General features: G+C 36.0%; 1 protein-coding gene across 14 annotated transcripts in view; it reads left to right on the plus strand.

Annotated features, from left to right (window-relative positions):
* The window catches only part of SLCO1C1 (solute carrier organic anion transporter family member 1C1), a 58,491-nt gene that overhangs the window by 30,645 nt on the left and 6,167 nt on the right, over nt 1–21,679 (plus strand). For 11 of the 14 annotated variants that reach the window (XM_067695845.1, XM_067695844.1, XM_067695842.1 and 8 more), the window contains 8 exons: nt 1,249–1,395; nt 2,950–3,048; nt 4,909–5,154; nt 6,167–6,331; nt 12,152–12,347; nt 15,341–15,506; nt 17,732–17,916; nt 19,741–19,805. In XM_067695845.1, coding sequence (XP_067551946.1) covers nt 1,249–1,395; nt 2,950–3,048; nt 4,909–5,154; nt 6,167–6,331; nt 12,152–12,347; nt 15,341–15,506; nt 17,732–17,916; nt 19,741–19,805 — 1,269 coding nt within the window. The remainder of the gene's footprint in view (nt 1–1,248; nt 1,396–2,949; nt 3,049–4,908; nt 5,155–6,166; nt 6,332–12,151; nt 12,348–15,340; nt 15,507–17,731; nt 17,917–19,740; nt 19,806–21,679) is intronic. The other 3 variants (XM_067695847.1, XM_067695850.1, XM_067695848.1) reach the window with 3 other exon arrangements.

A 21,679-nucleotide genomic window follows, 5' to 3' on the forward strand; every position in this document is an offset into this window, starting at 1 on the left:
GGCATGTGAGATCTTCCCGGACCGGGGAACGAACCCGTGTCCCCTGCATCGGCGGGCGGACTCTCAACCACTGCGCCACCAGGGGAGCCCTGGAATCAATTTTTAAAAAGGAGTCCCCATTATATTTTGGGGAGTGGAATAGAAATCCAGAGAAGATAAGTGAAAAATCCCTGGTCACTTGGCTACATTTCTAGAAGAGGCAGAATCAGAACTAAAAGCAACATGACTACATAGTAATCTTTTCTGTCAGAGTCTGACTCACCTGTACAAAAGCGCTCATCCCAGTTCTTCATAACCCATACTTTACCTTCAAAAATCACTTTCAAGGTTACTAGAGGAGAAGATATCTCCTGCCTCATAGGATTATTAGCAGAATTCAATTTGAAAATGTCTGCAAACCACTTAGCCCAGTGCCTTGCTTTCCACACAAGAGAGGATTTGGGGAATTTCGTTAGCATGTCCAGAATTCCACATGGCTGACCCAGAAGTGGTGATTTCTTTATAGGTGGTTAATATTATTGCTTTTATTAAAGTCACCAAACTCTTCAAAGTATATTTAATTTATTATATGGGAGTAATTATTCTACTTCACATGTTCATATTAAGACATGACTTTTATGAAAGCATTTTAAAATTGTTAGCTTTGAATTTCCCTCTAAAAATACTGTCAAAAGGTTCTTTTTGTTGGAATAGTTATACAACTGAGGCATGTAAGATTTTAACTTTTTATATGAATTTGTTTCTGAAACGTGAGCCCTTAACATGGCCATTCACTATCAAACAATTACAACTGTAGGCAATGATGTTCAAATTTGAAGTATCAACCATATAAAATTTTGAATTTCAGATAAAACTTGTTCAGCAATAAAATTACAAGTGATTTCTGTTGCAAAATAGAAAAGTTTGAAGATTAAGGTGAGAAAAGCCTTGTTCAAATTTTTGTATTTTGTCCCAGACAGGATATTGAATGTTACTGGAGTGTAGAAATTCAAAGAATTCATTATAAATATGAAATAAAAAGAAAGAAAACAAGAAATAAGGGGACAGGAACAAGAAGCAATAGATTTCCTTGTTCTCTGGGGAATTTACACTGCCTAAAATATCTTGCTCAAACTCCTATCAAATTAGGTTTATGGCAAATTTCACTTCTGCATTCTAATGCAACTTTAGGACAACTTGTAGACATGCTGAATAAATGTTTAACTTCGATAGTGATCGAATTTCAACCTCATTTGCTTTCCTTTCAAGAATGTGAAATTGATGCCAGCTCCTCCATGTGGGCTTATGTCTTCCTGGGGAACCTTCTTCGTGGCATTGGAGAAACTCCCATTCAGCCTCTAGGCATCGCCTACCTTGATGATTTCGCTAATGAGGACAATGCGGCTTTCTATATTGGTAATGTCCACCTCATTCATCTTCTTGGGATACAGGGTACCTGGTTTTCTCAACTTCATTCTCAACTAAATAGGGTGTGGAAGGTTTTATACTTCATATCCAACTCCTTTATTCAGTTCGCATTTTTCTGAAGTCCACACTGAGGATTTGGATAGCGAAGGAACTTCAGTTAGAAGGACCTATTGCATTAGGGAAAGAATATCAGATTAAAAGTAAATATCTGTGAGCTCAGCTGCTGTGATATATGACTTGTGCAAGTATCTTCATGGATACAGAAGAAGGACAAGAGCAAGGCCTGAGCCAACCATACGTCTGGACAGGCCCCAGCAGATAAACCAGCAGCTAAAATCACAAAACCCAAAATACAGCAAACTCCAAAGGTAAACGAATGGAAGCAGTATTTATCGAGTGCCTCTTATGTCTCGGAAGCTAAATTTGTTCTGTTTCATACATTAGTCTTGATTTTGGGGGTTCTGACCTTTTGAGAGTCTCACCCTCAGAGACAGAAGGACAAGATTTAAATTCATTGAGGGGGCTGTAGGTAGGTCCATGGTATGGTTCTGCCCTGGCTACTCACACAGAACTCCAGAGGTCTCTGATGATATCCAAGCATGCTGTAGTTTTTTAAAAACAGGGCACCAGTTCTAATGGAAAACTGTAGCATAGATTAGGACCTAGAATTGGAACAGAAGCCCATGGCACATGCTAGGCAATTACTCTGGGGACCAGAGGAAAGATTGCAGCCAAGAGATGCACACAGGCATCAGGGTGTCCCCGTCCTGTCCAGGAGCTCAGAGCCTGCTCACTCTGCTTTGCCCTCTCTTCTATTCTGAAAAGGATCTGGTAACTGCTATTTACTCCTCCAGTTAATTTAAATCACTCTCCCAGGGATATGTGTGTAAGCTCAGTGATGAAATGAAAGGCAGATGGGAGATATTTTTCAAGGAAGAGCAATCTTTCTGGTTACTAGAAATGGTGTCATTTGGGAGATCTGCTCCACCAGCCTGTTAAAGCTGCCCAGGTGGGTCATGAGCGTTCCAGAGGACACCTCTCCCCTCTCCCAAGTCTAGCTCCTTTGCTGGCTGCATAGTTACTGCACTTGCAGATGGTCCCCCAGAAGCTCTGAATGCAAGCACATTTCATTAACATGGAAGAAATCAATTTTAATGTCAAAACAAGTTTTATGTTTAACTGACCATAAAAGGTTTTTGAAAGACTGTCAAAATAGTATAATTCTGATTTTTATCACTAGGGGGAATCTAATCCTAGGGAGTAAAATTTGCTCCATTTGGGGAAATTAACTTCTTCAGAGTCTTAGTGTTACTTTCTTACTAAGAGATAATTAATGCCTTAAAAACGTTCATCCTTCTTCCAACACTGAGGAGGACTTGGTTTCCGATTCAATGAGGCTGAAAAATTGACAAATCTAGCACACTTAAGGGAAGAGTTGAGGAAACATTTTCAGTGACTAACTGAATCTTATGCACATTTCTTGTTTAAAAACGACTTTACAAGAGCAAAGAAATTGCATTTTTTTTTTTTTTTTTGGTGCAGGGTGTGTGCAGACGGTTGCAATTATAGGACCAATCTTTGGCTTCCTGTTAGGCTCATTATGTGCCAAACTGTATGTTGACATTGGCTTTGTAAATCTAGGTAAGGGAGTTTATTTCTATTTATTCATTTACTTTATTTAGTTACTGTAATTTTTTAATAGGAATAGTATAGAAAATATCAAGTTGCCTTTTTATAAAATGACAGGATGGTAGTCTTTCATAAAGTGGAAATAATCCATGGAAAACTTATTACTGATACAATCATCACACATGATTATATGTGTATGGAATATGAAAAATAGGTGGTGATTAGAACCGGATGACCCATAGTTTGTTATTCGGATGTATTAGTTTCCACTTCTGGTCTCCCAGTTCAAAGGCATTCCAGCTTAGTTAAGACTAACAACTGTGGTTACTTGTTGGCTCTTGTTGGTTTCAGGTGAATCAACATTTACTGCAGTCGCATCAATTGACAACATATTTCTGGACTTGTCAGAAAGGCCAAAGGTTGAAAGTCTTCTGGCAACTAAAATTTCCTTATTTAATGTACGAGTCTTTTTTAGTAGAAGGCATATTATAGTGAGACTAACTTTCCTTCTGGGCGAATGCTTGTGGAGGGAATAAATGGAGGCCTCATCTTTCCATAGTTATTAATTTGTTTCTTTCCTTATATAAGATGTAGTCCCTTGACACAGATAAAATTCATCTGGTTTTTTTAAAGACACCCTAGAAAGCAGTTAAAAAACAAGAAAACAAGTTTCATTTTTACAAATTCTGGAATTGCATTGTCATTAGTGTGTATTATAAATGATTATCGTGTGTTAAAAAAGAATGCAAAACTCTTGGGCTAGTTGTTCTTTTTTAATCAAATAAGCTGGAATACACATTCCAAAAATTTTATTCATTTATTCATTATTACTACCAAATTTATTTCACATCTACTCTATCTCAAGTGATGTTCTACCACAGCGAACAAGATATTGGGCTGGCCAAAAAGTTCGCTCGGCTTTTTCTGTAAGATGTCATGGAAAAACCAGAGTGAAATTTTGGCCAACCTAATAGTTGTGTTCCTTTACTTCATGAAGTTTAAAATCTGGTCGTGGAGACTGATATACATAAGAAAGTGTTGGTGTGATGAGTGGTACAGAGAAAAATTGTGAAAGGGAAGCAATGCACATGCAGTGGTAAACTAGTTAAAACACTGTAGTGAGTATAACGTAGTACCAATTGAGCCTAGTTGTCAAAGGATTCTCATAGAATGTTGTAGAGGTAGAGTATAATAATATGTTTCATAGGTTCTTATATAGCAAAAAAAAAGCTTGATTTGGTTAAAAAACTTTGTCAATGCTTACTTTTTAGTCAAATAAGAAATAGTATCAAAAATAAAATTTTATGATGATTAGATATTGATGTTTTAATTACATATACAAATCTTGCTTTGGACCTAGAATAGCTCTGAAGTATTCTCAATTATCATTTAATAAATAACATTCTGAGTGGCTCAGACTAGATTTGGGCCAGAGGGCATAGGGCGTAACTTTTTCTTCCAGTAAAGTCTTAGACAAACATTCAATATGTAAATCAGATGAAAGTGGTACTCATGTGGGGTAGCTGGCAGAAGGTTTGAAGCCCTCATAATTCTTTCTCACATGTTGCTTTTTTCCTGTCATGGGTCCAGACAGAAGCCCAGAGCAGAGTGAGACCCCTTCCAGTATGCAGACTCTATACTTTTAATCAAAGAAACAAAAGGAGAAATAATCATGCTCTGAAAACACCCTCTTTCCTTCAAAAAGCAAGATAACAATAATGTTCAGATTAGAAAAGGTTATCATGTATGAATTATTAGGTATTTTTATGATGTGATAGAGGTAACATTTGGATTTTTTTTTTTAAAAAAGAGGACCCTTCAACACACTAGCTTTGCTGTATATGCTCTTTGGCCACCCTCTCTCTTTTTCAGATCATATAACCATCACCCCAAAGGATCCACAGTGGGTGGGTGCCTGGTGGCTTGGCTATCTAATAGCAGGAAGCATAAGTCTGCTGGCAGCTGTGCCTTTCTGGTATTTACCAAAGAGTCTACCAAGACCCCGGAGCAGAGAGGATTCCAATTCCTCCTCTGAGAAATCGAAGTTTATTACAGATGATCACACAGACTACCAAACACCTCTTGGAGAAAAAGCAAAAATCATGGAAATGGCAAGAGGTGAGCCAGATTCTCCTTGATTTTGAAACATTTTCCATTTTCCTGTTGAAACTTTATAGGCGATCTATAAATAATACCCCTCTCTCCACTTCATGTGTTCAGAAAAAACTGAGAAACTGTACAGGAAGCAGAGATGAAGATTATGAAAAGGTCAGCTTTATTACTGGGAAACTGATTGAAGAACTTGACCCAGAGTCTTGGTAACCTTCTTTGCTGCTGTCCCCACCTTTACACTTCCTCAGTGTAGACCTTGCAACTGCCCCTCCCTGAGAGGGCTGTTTCACATTCACCTGGGTGGACAGAAAAGAGTGAATCTTCAGGGCTTGTGGCCTTTTAACAGATGGCATCCACCCACTTGAAAATGTGCTCCAGTGCATGTGTTCCACTAGTGATCAAAGGAGTGTGGCATACGGCCAAAGGTCAGACATGTTCTAGCGAATACCCTCCACATGGAAAAGGGTGGCCATGAGAAAGACTGGTCCCCCTCAACTGGCCCAGCAATACTGACATTTATAGAAAATCGTCACATTTCTGTTTGGCTGTGTAAAAGAAGAAGGGAGAATGCCAAAGCTCATTTCTAACAATAATTAACTGGAGATAACTTTCATATTCCCTTCTCTGCACCTATGACCCAAGTTTGAAGGAGAGAGACCAGAAAACTCAAGTTCTTAATGTCCTGTCCATGACTCCCAGCTCAATGGTGAGGGAGTATTCTTATCCCTTGTGTCTTTTACCCACATCAGAGGAATCTGTTCCTGTCTGACACTCTAATCTATAATCTAGATTTTATGCCTGTAGAAGTGAGTGCTTATGTCTGGATCTGAGCCTGGCCGGAACTCAGCCCTGACTTGTGCCAATGGCTTAATATCTAGAGTGCGTGTGTGCACCACGCTATAAATGCTCCTCAGAACCATAACAATGAGACTCGGCCTCTAAGCCCTGATGCCACGGCTGTATCTTCTGCCAAGTGTGACACTGTCTTTAATTACTCCATGCTATTTTTGTCTCATAGATTTTCTTCCATCACTGAAGAGTCTTTTTGGAAATCCAGTGTACTTCTCATATTTGTGTGCAAGCGCCGTTCAGTTCAATTCCTTATTTGGCATGGTGACTTACAAACCGAAGTACATTGAGCAACAGTACGGGCAGTCATCCTCTAAGGCCAACTTTGTTATCGGTATGCTTCTCTGTCCTTCTGCTTTCCAATAGGAAATATCAGCTGTGTCTTGTTAATCCTTAGTAATTTAAGAGAAATTGTTCCAATATTTAGACTGAAGGTAACTTGTGGCATTTCAAAAAGTAAGCGAAAAAATCTAGCAGAGTAAAATATTTAGATAGTCTGTGGTACGACTTTGTAGCAAAAATTGTTCAGAACTGTGTGTGAATGACCACGAGAATATCACATAGACCAAATATGCATTTTATTAGGAGATTGTTAGTACTGGATATTTGTCTTTCAAGTGTAGCTGAAACCTCATAACAGTGGCCATTTTACCTGAACAGTTTCTAGGATTACAAAAGGTAAGTATTCAGACAGGTTAAAAGGTGTGCATTGCAAAACAAAGTTTGTGTTTGCTCAGAGTTGAAAGACTTCTCTGATTCCTGGCATTTGGGTTACTTAAAAGGACTGTGTTTCTAGCCCAGCAGGACAGTCAATAAGAGACATATTCAAGGGCAAAAAAAAAAAAAAAAAAAAAGATGATGAATGAAGAAGAACCAGAATCTCCAAATATATAACCACCATCCTATAAGCAACTGGATACTTTAAAACCTGGATTAGCTCCTTTAGTCCACAAAAGTGTTATTTAATGCTACTGTTTCAAAGTATAAAACATATTCTATTCCTTTGGACATGTTCCTTTATGATAGGAGACTCCAATGGCTTAAAATAATTTCTTCTTCATAAAATATTTTAAAAATTGCTCTATTCATCTATCTCTGAAAGAGACCAGGGTGTGTGTGTGTGTGTGAGGAAACAACTGAGCATATTTTGGGATGTATAAATTTCTTATAATAAACCTGGATAATGGGCACTTAGCAGACGCAATTCTAATTGACTCTTTGAACTGCTGTCCTTCCCCTAAATTCTAAATGTGAAGGCTATAATCACTGTTGAATTTTACTTTCAACATTAATTGGTTCCAATTAATTTAATTTTATTATTTAATGGTTGACCTGAAGAAATATTGATATTTTAGCGTTTTTTTTTAAACCCCACACCCCATCCATGCCAATCAAAGCTTTATACTGACTTTACGAAGACTAGAAGAGGAATGAAATTTTGACATTCTTTTTATTTTAACATTTCTTTTGTGTTTAGAGACATAACTTATAAGCAACAGTTAGGTCTACAGACCTTAAATGTATAGCTCAGCTGGATAAATGTTTACATGTGTATTATCTGTGCGGTGGATCATTATCCAGAACACGTAGCACAATTCAGTTCCCCAGAAGGCTCCCTCAAAACTTCTCCTACCCAATGCTCTTCTCCAAGTTAATAACTATTCGGAACTCCACCATTATCGATCAGTCTTGCCTGTTTTTGAACTTTATATAAATGGAGTAAGTTATGTACTCTTTCATAACTAGCTTTTTTCAGTGGAAGTGAAATCTACAAGATTCATTCATGTTACTGCGTGTAGTCGTGGTTTGTTCTTCTCGTCGCTGTGTAATATCCCATTACACAAATATACCACAGTTTATTTGTTTTCTTGTTGATGGACATTTGGATTGTTTACTGCTTTGGGCTATCATAAGTAACACTGCGTGAACATTCCACACATATTTTGGTAGGCAGATTCACCCATTTGTCTTGGCTATATCCCGGAGTAGAATTGCTGGATCATAGGGAATATGTTTCGATCTGGCTGATATTGCCAAAATATTTCATCAAAGAGTCGTGCAAATGTTCACTCCCATTAGAAGTGTAAGAATGCTCCAATTGCTCCATATCCTTCTAATGTTTGGTATTGTCAGTCTTTTTCACTATAACCATTCTTACGGAGTGTGATGGTATCTTATTGTGGCTTAATTTGCATTCATCTGCTGACTAACTATGTTGAGCATTTTTTCCCAGGCTTGTTGGTCATTTCATTATCTTTTGTTAATTCTGTTTGAGTCGTTTGCCCATTTTAATTGGATTGTCAATCTTTTTCTTATTGGTTTGTAGGCGTACTGTATTTTTTCTTGATAGAAGTTCTTTATTGAATATATGTTTTGCAAATATTTTCTCACAGACTTCAATTTGCCTTTTCACTCTTCTTAATTTTAATCAAGTCCAATTTTAATCTTTTCCTCTTTCATTAGTGGTATTTTGAGCCTGTTTTAAGAAATCTTTGTCAAACCCCAAGGTTATGAAAATGTTTTCTTAATATTGCTCCTAGTAGGTAAAAATCCTATACTCTGAAAACTATGAAACATTGATGAAGGAAATTGAAGATGATACAAAAAATGGAAAGATATCCCACACTCTTGGATTGGAAGAATTAAAATTGCCCTTACTACCCAAGGCAATCTATAAGTTTAACGCAATCCCTATCAAAATACCATGACAGGAATAAAGACACAGACCTACTAGAGAATGGGCTTGAGGATATGAGGAGGGGGAAAGGTAAGCTGTGACAAAGCGAGAGAGAGGCATGGACATATATACACTACCAAACATAAGGTAGATAGCTAGTGGGAAGCAGCCACATAGCACAGGGAGACTGGCCCTGTGCTTTGTGACCGCCTGGAGGGGTGAGATAGGGAGGGTGGGAGGGAGGGAGACGCAAGAGGGAAGAGATATGGGAACATATGTATCTGTATAACTGATTCACTTTGTTATAAAGCAGAAACACACCATTGTAAAGCAATTATACTCCAATAAAGATGTAAAATAAAATAAAAACATTGCTCCTAGTAGATTGTTTTAACTTTCACATTTAGGTTATAATCCATTTCAAAGTATTTTTTTCAAAGTATGTTCACATAATACAAAGTATTTTTGTGTTATGTGAAGGAGGTCAACATTCATTTATCAAAATGAAGAGACCATCTTCTCCCCATGAATTGTAGTGAAGAACATACCTTTAAGTATATGTTTATTTCTCATTATTCAACATGTGCATAACACTTAGAGATTTGGGGGCCTTTGATTGCTCCTACTAGAATGATGAATAAGTTCTTTAAAATTTTCCAGTTGAAAAGTTCATTTCATAAAGGAAAATTAAGGGTCTTTGGGGGGGAAGTTACTTAGAAAAGAAATGAAATTACACGTAATCTCATTCCTTTATTAAGTAGATAATAAATGAAATATGTTTTACCTGTAAAATTATCTTTAAGAGTAATTAGCACAGATGAAAGAATGTGAGATTCTGAGAGATTCAATGGCCTGCCCAGTATCATGCCTATGTATCATACATACATACATGCATGATATAGCCAGGAATAACATTATTTCCCCTGAGCTTCTGAGTTGTATTTCCTCACTGGGCATAATTATTTTTGGAAAACTGTCAGGAAGAATCTGATTAATAATTATCTTTTGAATTGTGGCTGATTGATTTCTTTTAATCCATGACCCTACTCTGTATACTGAAATGGACTCTGAGAGCCAAACAAACTCATCATCAGAATTTTTTGAGCCAGCTATTAGAGGTTGCCTGGAACTCTAATTCCTCATAGTTTCTGGCATATCTATAGATAATTCAAGTACTTTTGTGAGAGCTAAGTAAAAAATGTTTAGTAATTCCACGTCATTATAACTAGGATACTTTCCTGAGTGCATTGTAATTTTAAATTATTAAGTATGGGATACAGCAGAGTAAGGGAAGTGGGTAAATTATTCAACATCCCTAACATTTGTTTTGATTTTCCATAGAATGGTGAAAAGAAATGCATCACTGGGTTAAAATAAAGATGAAAAAAGACATATAAAATGGATTGTAAATGCACATAGCTCTCATTCAACAAATATATTTTCTCCCTTTCTTCGCTTTTTCTTTCCTACCCCTCTTTTCTCCTTCAGCTTTTTTCTTTGGATTATGGGAGAATGACCCTTTCTGTAATAAAATATGGGAAAGGCACAAAAAAGACACATTTCCCTTCTCTCAGAGAAAGCATTTGATATGACGTGGAGGAAAGAATAAACAGAAATTTCCCTAAAGTGTTCAAGGGCCGACTGATCCAATGAAAATTTATTTTACTGTACATGTTTTTATATGTTGGTCACATTCTTTCTAAAGTTTAGAAATAGCATTTTCTTGTGTTAATTTTGCAAATAAAATGAAAGAAGAATAAACAACAATAATTTTTCAAAGTCAGGGACTAGAAAGTATGTGATAAAATGGTTTTGTTTTGTTTTTAAAGGGTATGGGCTTCAAAAAAATTTCCATTCCAATTTCTACTGAAAGAAATTTGATTAGACAGCTGAATCTTTCATTTAGGCTTTTCCTATCACTATGAAGTTACATGGACATGATCTTTCCTTTTCCTTCTTAATACACAGATTGCAATTCTTTATTTTTGCTTAATTTCTTGAAATTTTTTGATTAAATAAGATAGTAAGTAGTAGACAAGATACATCAACACTGACTATCATTGACAATGATTATCATTCTCAATTTTTGGAGATGTTACACAGACAAATAAGGAAAAATTAAGAGAACTGTTTGAGAAAAGATGATCATAAGAGAAAGCATTATTATTTTTGTGGCTAAGCTAGCATAGTAAATTTAGAATTGTATTATGATGTGTTCTAGAATTAAGTAAAGTTACAGTAAAAACCTGTGAGGTGATGGAAAACTATCTTAATTTGTGAGGGGAAAAAAAACCCTCTTATTATGCCCAAGAAGGATGGCTAATTTTACTTCTTTGTCTGCACCCAACTGGTTATATGAATATGTAAATTTTTCTTGCATTTTTTTCTCCCTGTAAAGTAAAAATCTTAATACTTATTTCTTCTAACATTAGAGTAATATTGTGAGGGTCCATGATATAACCAAGACTTTTACTTCACTGGGAAAAAAGCTTTAAAAACATCCTAAAGTACTATTATTACTATAGCTCATTACTGTTTCATCCTAACGGCTAAGGCTTTCATGCACCTGTATGGGAATCAAAGTTTCCAGTTTACATCGTAATTCTGCTGAGCATCTCGAAACAGTTTACACATTCCTCATAACTCTTGTTTGGGATAGTAACAAAGAATAGGGTCTTTAACTTGAACAAGTGTGCTGAAATAATAATAGTAATAGTAATTAATAATACTAAAATATACAATAATAAACTATCTTGTAGCTTTCCTGATATTTGGATAAACATAAATATTAAATTCAAGAGAAATCATATAAAATAAACTGAAACAAACTGTAGGTGCTAGGATTAAATTATAGCTAATGTTTCCAGTTGGAATATTTAGATGGTAAAGATTTTATTGGGTTGGCCAAAAAGTTTGTTTGGTTACTGAATACGTCGTTCAATAAAGTTCTTGGTGAAAATGAAAAATGTCTTATTTTTACTTTAAACCAAATGAACTTTTTGACCAACACAGTAGGAGCGACATATTTTATGGTGTGAGTGGGAAAAGTGTGCAATGAAGAAATCAATGTGAAATTTCTACCTCATTAAATGACTCAAAAATACCTAAGATGAAAGAAAAGAAGCTTTGGGAGGCAAGAAGCACATCTCATATGCTGTTCAGGAACTTCGCCATCACATTGGCCCTTCAGGGACAGCTTATAGATCCTAGGGAACTTGAAAGGGAGAATCACGTTGGCAGTATATGTGAAATGTGCTACTAATCTTTTTTGAAATCATGTCATAATTTAGTTGTCTTGAAACAGGAGAGTAACTATTAACTAATTATTAAATATTTCTATATTTCTATAACTTAAATTAACCAAGTAGTTAATAATAAGTCAGAAACTATTGTATAATTTTGTAAAATCCCTTAGAAAGTTTGTGTGAGTGTACTCATATTTCTTTTAGAGATTCACAAAATTTTCTTTTTCCTCAGGGCTCATCAATATACCTGCAGTGGCCTTTGGAATATTCTCTGGGGGGATAGTCATGAAAAAATTCAGAATCAGTGTGTGTGGAGCCGCAAAGCTCTACTTGGGATCATCTGTCCTTGGGTACCTCCTATTCCTTTCCCTTTTTGCATTGGGCTGTGAAAATTCTGATGTGGCAGGACTAACAGTCTCCTACCAAGGGTATGTTCACTCATTAAGTAATCTGAGGAGATTGCCTTGTTTAATCAAATTATTGATAGAGTTTCAAAATAAGATAACTTAATTTTTAAGCATTGTAACTAAGAAAAAGAAGTTAATGTTTTATTATGGGATAGTGGATATTATGGAATAGTGGACAATGCTTATGACATATAAGCTGTTACTGTCACCAAAATCTGTCATTTCCTTTGAATCTGAATGTGTTAGAGAAATATAAAGAATGCCAAATCCACATCTTACTTTAGGGCAGCAACCTGATAGTGGAAAATACAGACCTTGAATTTGGCCTCTGCCCATTCTTAGTGAAGTGACATTGTACGAGTTATTTAATGTAGCCTCAATTTTTGCATTTTAAAAATAGAAATAATAACTGCCTCTTAAGGTTTTGTAAGGCGAGATGATATACACGAAAGTGATTAGTTCTTACCTGGCACAAAATAGATGTGCCACTCATGGAAACAATTGTATTTTTTTTCTTTGAACACCTAGATAACTGGAATGGTCTCTGGGCCACACTTTATAGTCTCTGTTACTCAAATCAAGGGAAATTTCAGGAGAAAATGGCTATGCCTCAACCCAGTGACCCACATTCCAGCTCTCTTTAGCTCTCTGCAGCTGATCACAAGAATATTTATTGATGCTTTCAGACTTATGCCATCCTGCCTGGGGTGGGTGATTAGTTTCCAGGGTCTAAAGGCTGGGTCTTAAAACTACTTCACCCTTCCCCTCCAAGAGTCCTTGCTATCACTCTACCCTGAACCGGAGTTACCAGAGGCAGTTCTCTTCATCCTTCTACCTATCTATACATTATTTGTTTTAAAAAAAATTATTGAGCTGCTACTAGTTGCCAGGCCAGCCTCCCTGATTGTATCTGCCTGACTGCCTAAAATTCTGCCTGTGGTTCAAAGGCCAACACTCCTGACATTATGTTCTGTTTCCTGATGGTTCAGTTGCTTCTTGCTCACTGCTTGCTCTCCAGCTTCCTTCCACATTTACCTATCTGTCTTGTGTTCATGTTCCATCATCTTCACTATCCTGGTTTCCCCTGTTAAGTGAACATCAATTATACTTTTGCCATCTAAAATGTTTGGAAAATTAATGAATGCAAAGTTCATATATCGTTGCTTCTAAGAGTTATCAAAGCAACAGTTAGACTTAATGGAGTGTAGTGTTGCCTTGGTAACAGTGAGCAATGTAGATTAAGAATGTTAGTTGTAGCTGCAAGAAGATTCTGGAGCGAGGAGAAGCCCTGTGCCATCTTTTACTATCCCTAAGATCCTCATGGTGGATGGACAGTGGTAAAGTACTTTATATTTTTCAATTTAGAAAACACCTTAGTTTTATTATCTCACTTCTACCTTCAGATGCCTTTATGAAGTAAGTTTTTTTACCTGCGTTTAAAGGGAACTGAGATTAGAAAGGTCAAGTAACTTCCTCAAAGTATAATGTTCTGTCTACGACATTATGCTATCTTTAAGCCAAAGCAAATATGTAAGTAGACAACAACAGAAAAATTTTGAGATTTACATTAAAAGTATACTCAGATGATAATAAAAGATTAAATATTTTTATACAAAATAATTATTCATTGAATACTAGCCCCTGAAAGCAGTTCATCTCAAAAGACTATAACTATATTGCAATAATGTTATCATTGTTTAAAACTCCTCTTTTGAAATTGCTTTCCATGTCTTTTTAGAATATTCTCAACAGTGGCAAAGATTTAACCTTTAAGAGCAGCTTTGTTATCGGAAGGAGCTAAAGAAAAGGCAACATCCCTGGGGAAATCTCTCCCCTCCCAACATGGCTATTTTGAAAGAAAAATCTCATTTGAGCATAAACATTCTGGCATATTTGATAAAACTCATAATTAAAAATTTAAATAACAACTCTACTGTCAACACATCCTACATAAAACATATATGCAATTAACTTCTGCTTCAAGATTGCCCTAAGTGATAAATTTAATGTACCTTCAGTAATATAAAAGAATTGGCTTTATAAAATAAACATGCTCTCCAGGGGTTTTCCAGAGTTTCTTTGTTCCACAAGGCTGTTTTGATTCTGGACATTAAACAGGAACACTATAGATAAGCTTTAGATATGATAGTGGAAGAAATTTTTCTTCTGCAATGATGAGAATAAGTCTGACGCAAGACAAAAATGTAGAATGCAGAGGCCTGGAAGGGTTCTAATTCTGGGTTTGTCACTAACAAACGTGAATTTGAGCAAATTATCTGCCTACTTTGGACCTGACTTTCCTGATTTGCCCAATGAGAAGTTGGCCTAGATCACACCCACAGTTCTTTCAGCTCTAACCTTCTAAAATCTCAGCCCTACCAGTGTCCATAGTGGCCTGATTCTAGGCTTTCAAAGACACATTTATACTTTCAGATACTACAACACAGTCTCAGTTAAAACTTAATGCCTTAGAGAAGAGAATAAGATGACATATTCCTGGATGACTTCTTAGGAGGCGCAGTTAAATCCCCTTTCATCCTGCTAGAAGACATCTCAAAGGTCTTTTGCTTTTACATTTGAGGTGACAAAGTCCATAGTAGTTCTATGAGATGGAATATTATATAAGTTATTATATTGATATATAATAAGAGTAATGTCATAAATTGCTCTTAAGGTTTACTTTACTTTTCTATCTCATTAGTCTTTTTCATACATCACTGCACAGAAAAATATTAGAAGATTCTAGAGTCAGTAGATGTTAGTAAAAGCCATCAGCCAAGAACTGGATATCATGTGAAGTTGTAAACCTAGAAAGTTAACTTTCAAGAGAAAGCTATTCAATAGTGGATTCACATTTAATGATCAGAAGCTGGCATTTCTGATGACAATTGTGTTCCCCCAAAGCAAACGTTGTTGGCAGTGCCATTTATGTCACCCAAGAACATTGATTTTTGAAAGTATTAGGGTGCTGCCTACTAAGAGGTAATATTTTATACCATTACATTTCTTTTCAGAACCAAACCTGTCTCTTATCATGAACGAGCTCTCTTTTCAGATTGCAACTCAAGATGCAAATGTTCAGAGACAAAATGGGAACCCATGTGTGGTGCAAATGGAATTACATACGCATCGGCTTGCCTTGCTGGTTGTCAAACCTCCACCGGGAGTGGAAAGACTACTGTAAGACATCTTCTCTAAAGTGTGTGACCACAGGCCTGCGACAATGCTTAACTGTACAATCCTATGGGGGCTCAGGGATCAACCTAGGAGCAGACCACACCGGTCGAATCCCTGGCTTTGACTCTGCCCTTGTTCTTTTGTGTGGAGACAGGAAATATAAGCATCGCTAGTAGAACTAGAGTTGTTGGAAGAATTAGCGTCAGAATTAGAATAATGAAATAGGCTGGAGGAACTCTGTAATTATATAATCTAGTTCTCTCATTTTGTTTATAAGGAATGTTAGCTTCAAATGAGAAAGTCTCAGTCACAAGATCATATAATAACATCTGCATTGGGATCCATCTCTCCTGACCCCTGGTCCTTGCAGGTTTTAGAGGACAGGGCAAACAGAGGCCAGTATTAGGAAGTCAAGCCCAAAAGGTCTAGACCCAGGGGTCAGGGGTCCAATTGTGAGGAGGTTGATGGTTCTGGGACAGCTCTGCCTGAGATATCAAGCCAATGTGCGTAATGACTAAAAGAGTAGGTGGCTGGAATGAAGGGTTCCTATAGGGTGTAAGAGGAAGATGAGGTTGGAACTATAGGTAGGAAACCAGTTGTGAATATTATGTACTTCAATCATTAATAGGTTCATCCCTCTAATCACACCTTTACATCCCTGTCCCAAGCAGAGACTCTTCCTTACACTCGTTGTGTATATGGCACAGTGACTGGATGGCTTTATACTTGTGGCTGATGAAATCTGCCTGTATTTGACAGTCCTAGAGGGCTGAAAATTAAACCACACATATATTTACGTATTTTTATCAACTAGATAAGAATGCTTAGGCAAACACTTCTGTAGACAAATTCATCCTTGTTGATTTTCTGTTTATTGTTATTTTCGACATTTTATTCAGAGAAGAAAGGATTGGTCTCTAGCAACAGTGATATAAGACCACCCACCCATCTGAAATCTGAGTTTTCACCTTCCCTTCCTTTTCTTCCTTCTCTCCTTTCCTCCCCCAAGCCCGATCTTTGGCCACTACTCCTTGGCCCAAACTGCTTGAAGGTTTTTCTTTCCTTTTTCTCTTTTACTTTGGATTTACTTTTTTTTTTAATTGAAGTACAGTTATTTACAATGTTGTGTTCATTACTGCTGTATAGCAAGGTGGTTCAGTTATACATATATATACATTCTTTTTAAAAAAATATTCTTTTCCTTTATTATCATAGGATATTGAATATAGTTCCCAGTGCTATAGAGTAGGACCTTGTTGTTTATCCATTCTATATTATAATAGCTTATATATGCTAACCCCAACCTCTCACTCCATCCCTCCCCTAAACCCTTCCCCCTTGGCAACCACCAGTCTGTTCTCTATGTCCGTGATTCTGTTTCTGTTTCATAGATAGGTTCATTTGTGTCACATTTTGGTTCCACATATAAGGGATATCATATGGCATTTCTCTTTCTCTTTCTTACTTACTTCACTTAATATGATAATCTCTAGTTGCACTGGAAGATTTTTCTTAACCAGACTTTCCATTTATTGAAAACACTGCATGCCAGAGACCTGAAGTGTGTGTGCTGGCCATGTAACTCCCTAGAAGAATTGCTCAGCAGAGAAAATAGGAAAGCCATGAGGCCCGGGTAGACTCACCATGTTTGAGGGCATAGGCACCTACGTGTGTGGCTGAAGTAGAGGGAGAGGAGGAAGATCATTGGGTGATGAAATCAGAGTGGGATTCAGGAGCTGCATCATGGATAGTGTGGAAGCCACTATAAGGATTTGGGATTTTATCCAAGTACAATGGGAAGTCATTGGAAGGTTGAGAATAGTGATGCAATCTGACTGCTATTTTTAAAGGCTCACTTGGGTTATTGTGGAAAAGAGAGTAGAAACATGTTGAACATGAAGAGACCATTGCGATAATCAAAGCAAGCAAAAATGGCAGCTTAGACTTAGAAGTGGTAGGGAAGAACATAAGGTACTGTTGGATTTGGTGGGATTTGCTTGGAGATGGTTCTATAGGTTCAATAGTTTGTAGACCATCTGCTCTTTGGATAATGAAATGTTGTCTCTCTAGATTTTGCTTTGCTTGATATATTCTAACACAGAAAAATAAAAATTTCCCCATTGTTTATGAAATAAATGTATACTATAAATTCTTTTAAAATAAATAGTTGCCTTTAATTTTATATACAAGTTACCTCAATAATTGGATTTTTCCCTATTGTGTTACAGATATTTAATAACTGCACCTGTGTGGGAATTGCCACCTCAAAATCAGGAAATTCCTCAGGCATGGTGGGCAGATGTCAAAAAGATAATGGATGCCCCAAAATGTTTCTGTATTTCCTTGTAATTTCAGTCATCACATCCTATACTTTATCTCTAGGTGGGATACCTGGATACATATTGCTTCTGAGGTGAATATTGATTCTCCCTGCCCCAATTTTAACATGACATACTGTGATCATCTATAGCAGTGATTTCAAACTCTGCTCTGTGGAATCATTATGATTCCTTACAGCTCTCTTAGGAAACTTGTTCTACTTTTATGCTTTTCCCACTTTAGGTTTTTATATAGATAATGTGGTTGAACAGCAGTTTTTCTGTTATAATTTATGCTTGAACATTTTTTATTGGCTCTCCTATCCTAGATCTCGATAAAATATATAAGTAAATTCAAATTTTAAAATATTAGTTTTGGGCTTCCCTGGTGGCGCAGTGGTTGAGAGTCCACCTGCCGATGCAGGGGACACGGGTTCGTGCCCCGGTCCGGGAGGATCCCACATGCCACGGAGCGGCTGGGCCCGTGAGCCGTGGCCGCTGAGCCTGCGCGCCCGGAGCCTGTGCTCCGCAACGGGAGAGGCCGCAGCAGTGAGAGGCCCGCGTACTGCGGGGGAAAAAAAAAAAAAAAAAGTTTTGTAACAAGTATTTTCAGTGATAAAATTTTCCTCCTCATTGAATTAGTGTTGCAAGTATTACTGTTAAACAACTGATTGAAATCACCTAAAGATATTACAAATTTTGATAAAATTGTTAAACATGAAAAGTCAAATTTTATTGTAAATCAATCTTTTATGAGATGGATTATGTGATTTTGAAATTAATTCATATATCAAAAGATGGATATTAAGTTTTTCTAAAATGAAACTAATCAAAATATTGCATATAGCTTTAATTTCCCAAAACTTATATTATAGAAATTGATTAGGAAAGATCTACAGAAGATAGGTTCTAACATCCACAAATCTGTTTTTGTAAAAGGGTTTAAGGAGAACATGAGATATTGATGCTTTCAAATGGAAACATGGGTTTGATGGGAAAGCATTGCCCCAGAATTCTCAGACCAGGATCATTCTTCATGGGTACCTATTTCTCCAACATTTGCTTACCTTGTGCCAAGTAGTCACCTGGGCCAAGTGAATAATCAGGCCAATAGAGGAAGAATTTTCCTTACCACCAGTCCCTTAAATGCACCACACTTTATTTTGATGTCAGAAGGAAACGTCATTTGCTTCAAGGGGAACAGTTGTAATTTTTGACTCTTTTAAAGCAGAGACTAAATATTATACATATGAAGAACTTACTACCATGGTTAACACTCAGTAGTTATTATATATCCTGATTATACATCTAAAATCTATAGGCCAATCCATCAGTTAAAGTTATACAGTCATATTAAGGATGGTCTTGTTATTTTAGGTACTTTTGTACTTGACTGGTAAATTCAGGTCCCCACTATTTAGCAAAAACACTTAGCATGTCACAATGATTCTGATTCAACTTGAGTCAATAGGGTCCTGTGCTTTTAGACCAAACCCCACAAAAACTAGTTATAGGTTATTAATCCTTTACTGTGCCTCAAATTCTTATAATTTCTTAGAATTTATTTCCCTGTGAGTCCTTGTTATTTTACTGATTAAATCTGATTTTACTTTAACACCATTTGAATATGTCATGTAAGAGTGATTTACCTTTTAGAAATATTAACTATAAATTCCTCGATACACTGCATATAATGGAACAAGGCTTTTACATAATTTGCTTTCCCTATGCTAGAATACTAGTGGGTTCTCCATAAATGCTACTTGAATTCTAACATCACTTCATGTGTGTTCAGTAGATTATCACTGACATTACTATTTGCTTTAATGTACTATTACACTGTTTTTTTGATTTTATGCTTTTGTTGATTTTAGGTGCATTAAGCCACAACTTAAGTCTTTTGCTTTTGTTGATTTTAGGTGCATTAAGCCACAACTTAAGTCTTTTGCCCTGGGTATCTACACCTTAGCAGTAAGAGTTCTTGGTAAGTATAATCTATGCTTTAATTATGGTAGCCATTACAAGTGTATTTTGAATAATTTTCTAAATATTTTTACAGAATTATGACACATAACTAAATGATGTCAGTAGTAGATCCCTGTTCTTTTAATCTTCTTCCCTCCTTCATATCTTTCTTCCCTCCCTCTTTTCCTTGACTACTCTCTTCCTTTTTTTCAGAAATACTGAGAACCAATGCTGTACCCATGATAAAGTGATCTTATAAGAGTAGTGACATTTTTTAGCAATCTTGTCTCTTCTAGCATGGGTCTAGTGTCAAAAAATCCATTGCTGTTATAAAAGAGCCCTCTGAGAGGAAAGCAAAAATTGAATCAGTAAGAAAAGCTGAAGTCTAAATATAATTTTTTAAGTTATTAGATGGAAGGAATTCTTTTGAGCTACTCTCAATACTAGGATATATCATTGGTAGAAAGATAAGATAATTCAAACAATCAAAGTGTGGTTTTGAATTCACAATTTGTTAAATGTAATAGGAATGGTTTCTTCTGACTACCAGACTTTTCAATATTCATTAGTTAAAATCCATAAAAAACAGAGTGATTAAGTTAGATGAGGTTTTTGTCCTTAAAGAGTTTATATTATAAAGAAGATAGTAAAACCATTGTAAATGTTCCTCTGTAACTTGACAGAGAGGAACTACCTGGAAGAAAAACAAATTCAGAACTTTAAATAAATGTGGTTTACATAAATCTTGATATAAAAATGGATATACGTGAAGATCGAATATAATCCTGATAAAATTGGGAAAACAACAAAAATGGAGGTTTATGCCATCATGTCTGGCTCTAATTCTACAATATAAAAACAGAGATTATCTAGAAAAAAGGCTATTGAGTCTGAAGTACAACCCTGGCTGTAATTAGTCTATCTACCTCCCTTTGAGAACACAGATACAACCTACAGTGTGAAAAAGATCTCAAGTAAAAGAAATAATTCATAAAGTTGATTCCATAAAAATGAAAATATACTTAGTACTGTATGATACCATTTATATGTGGAATCTAAAAAATACAGCAAACTAGCGAATATAACCCAAAAAAAGTAGACTCACAGATATAGAGAACAAACTAGTGGTTACCAGTGGTGGGGGGGGGCAATATAGGGGTGAGGGAGTGGTAGATACAAACTACCGGGTATAAGATGGGCTCAAGGATATATTATACAACATGGGGAATATAGCCAATATTTTATAAATGGAAAGTAACCTTCAAAATTGTATAAAAAAATATATATATATATACTTGAAAATGACAAAAATATCATAAAGCAAACGACAAACTACATACTATTTTTTTTCAATTTATGTAACAGACAGGTGGCTAATATCCCTATTATAAGGAGAATGCCTAAGTACTGAGAACAAAAAGATCAACACCCTAAGAGAAAATGGGGTAAAAGATATAAACAACCATTTCATGGAAAAATAAATATAAATACCTCTTAATATATAACAAGATGGTAAAGACCCCTCATAATAAGAAGAGTACAAATTAAAACTACACTGATACTGATTCTTACTTATCAGATAGGCAAATTACCAAATGTTGTTTGTCATGTATTACAATACAAACAGAAAATCGATACACTTACACACTGCTGTTGTGAAAATTATACTATTTCTGGAGAGGGATATTTGGCAATAACTAACAAAATTACATATAGACTTACTTATCTTTTGACCTAGCAATCCCACTTCTAGGAATTGATGTCAAAAATGTGCTAGCAAAAGTATGAAGTAAGTCTAATCTTATGGATGTTCAATCACTGTGACATTAGTTATAATAGTAAAAGACTACAAGCAGTCTAAATGTACATCAGTAGGAGACTGGTTAAATCAAC

The sequence above is a fragment of the Pseudorca crassidens genome, chromosome 11, assembly GCF_039906515.1.
Source record: "Pseudorca crassidens isolate mPseCra1 chromosome 11, mPseCra1.hap1, whole genome shotgun sequence".
Taxonomy (NCBI): Eukaryota; Metazoa; Chordata; class Mammalia; order Artiodactyla; family Delphinidae; genus Pseudorca; species Pseudorca crassidens.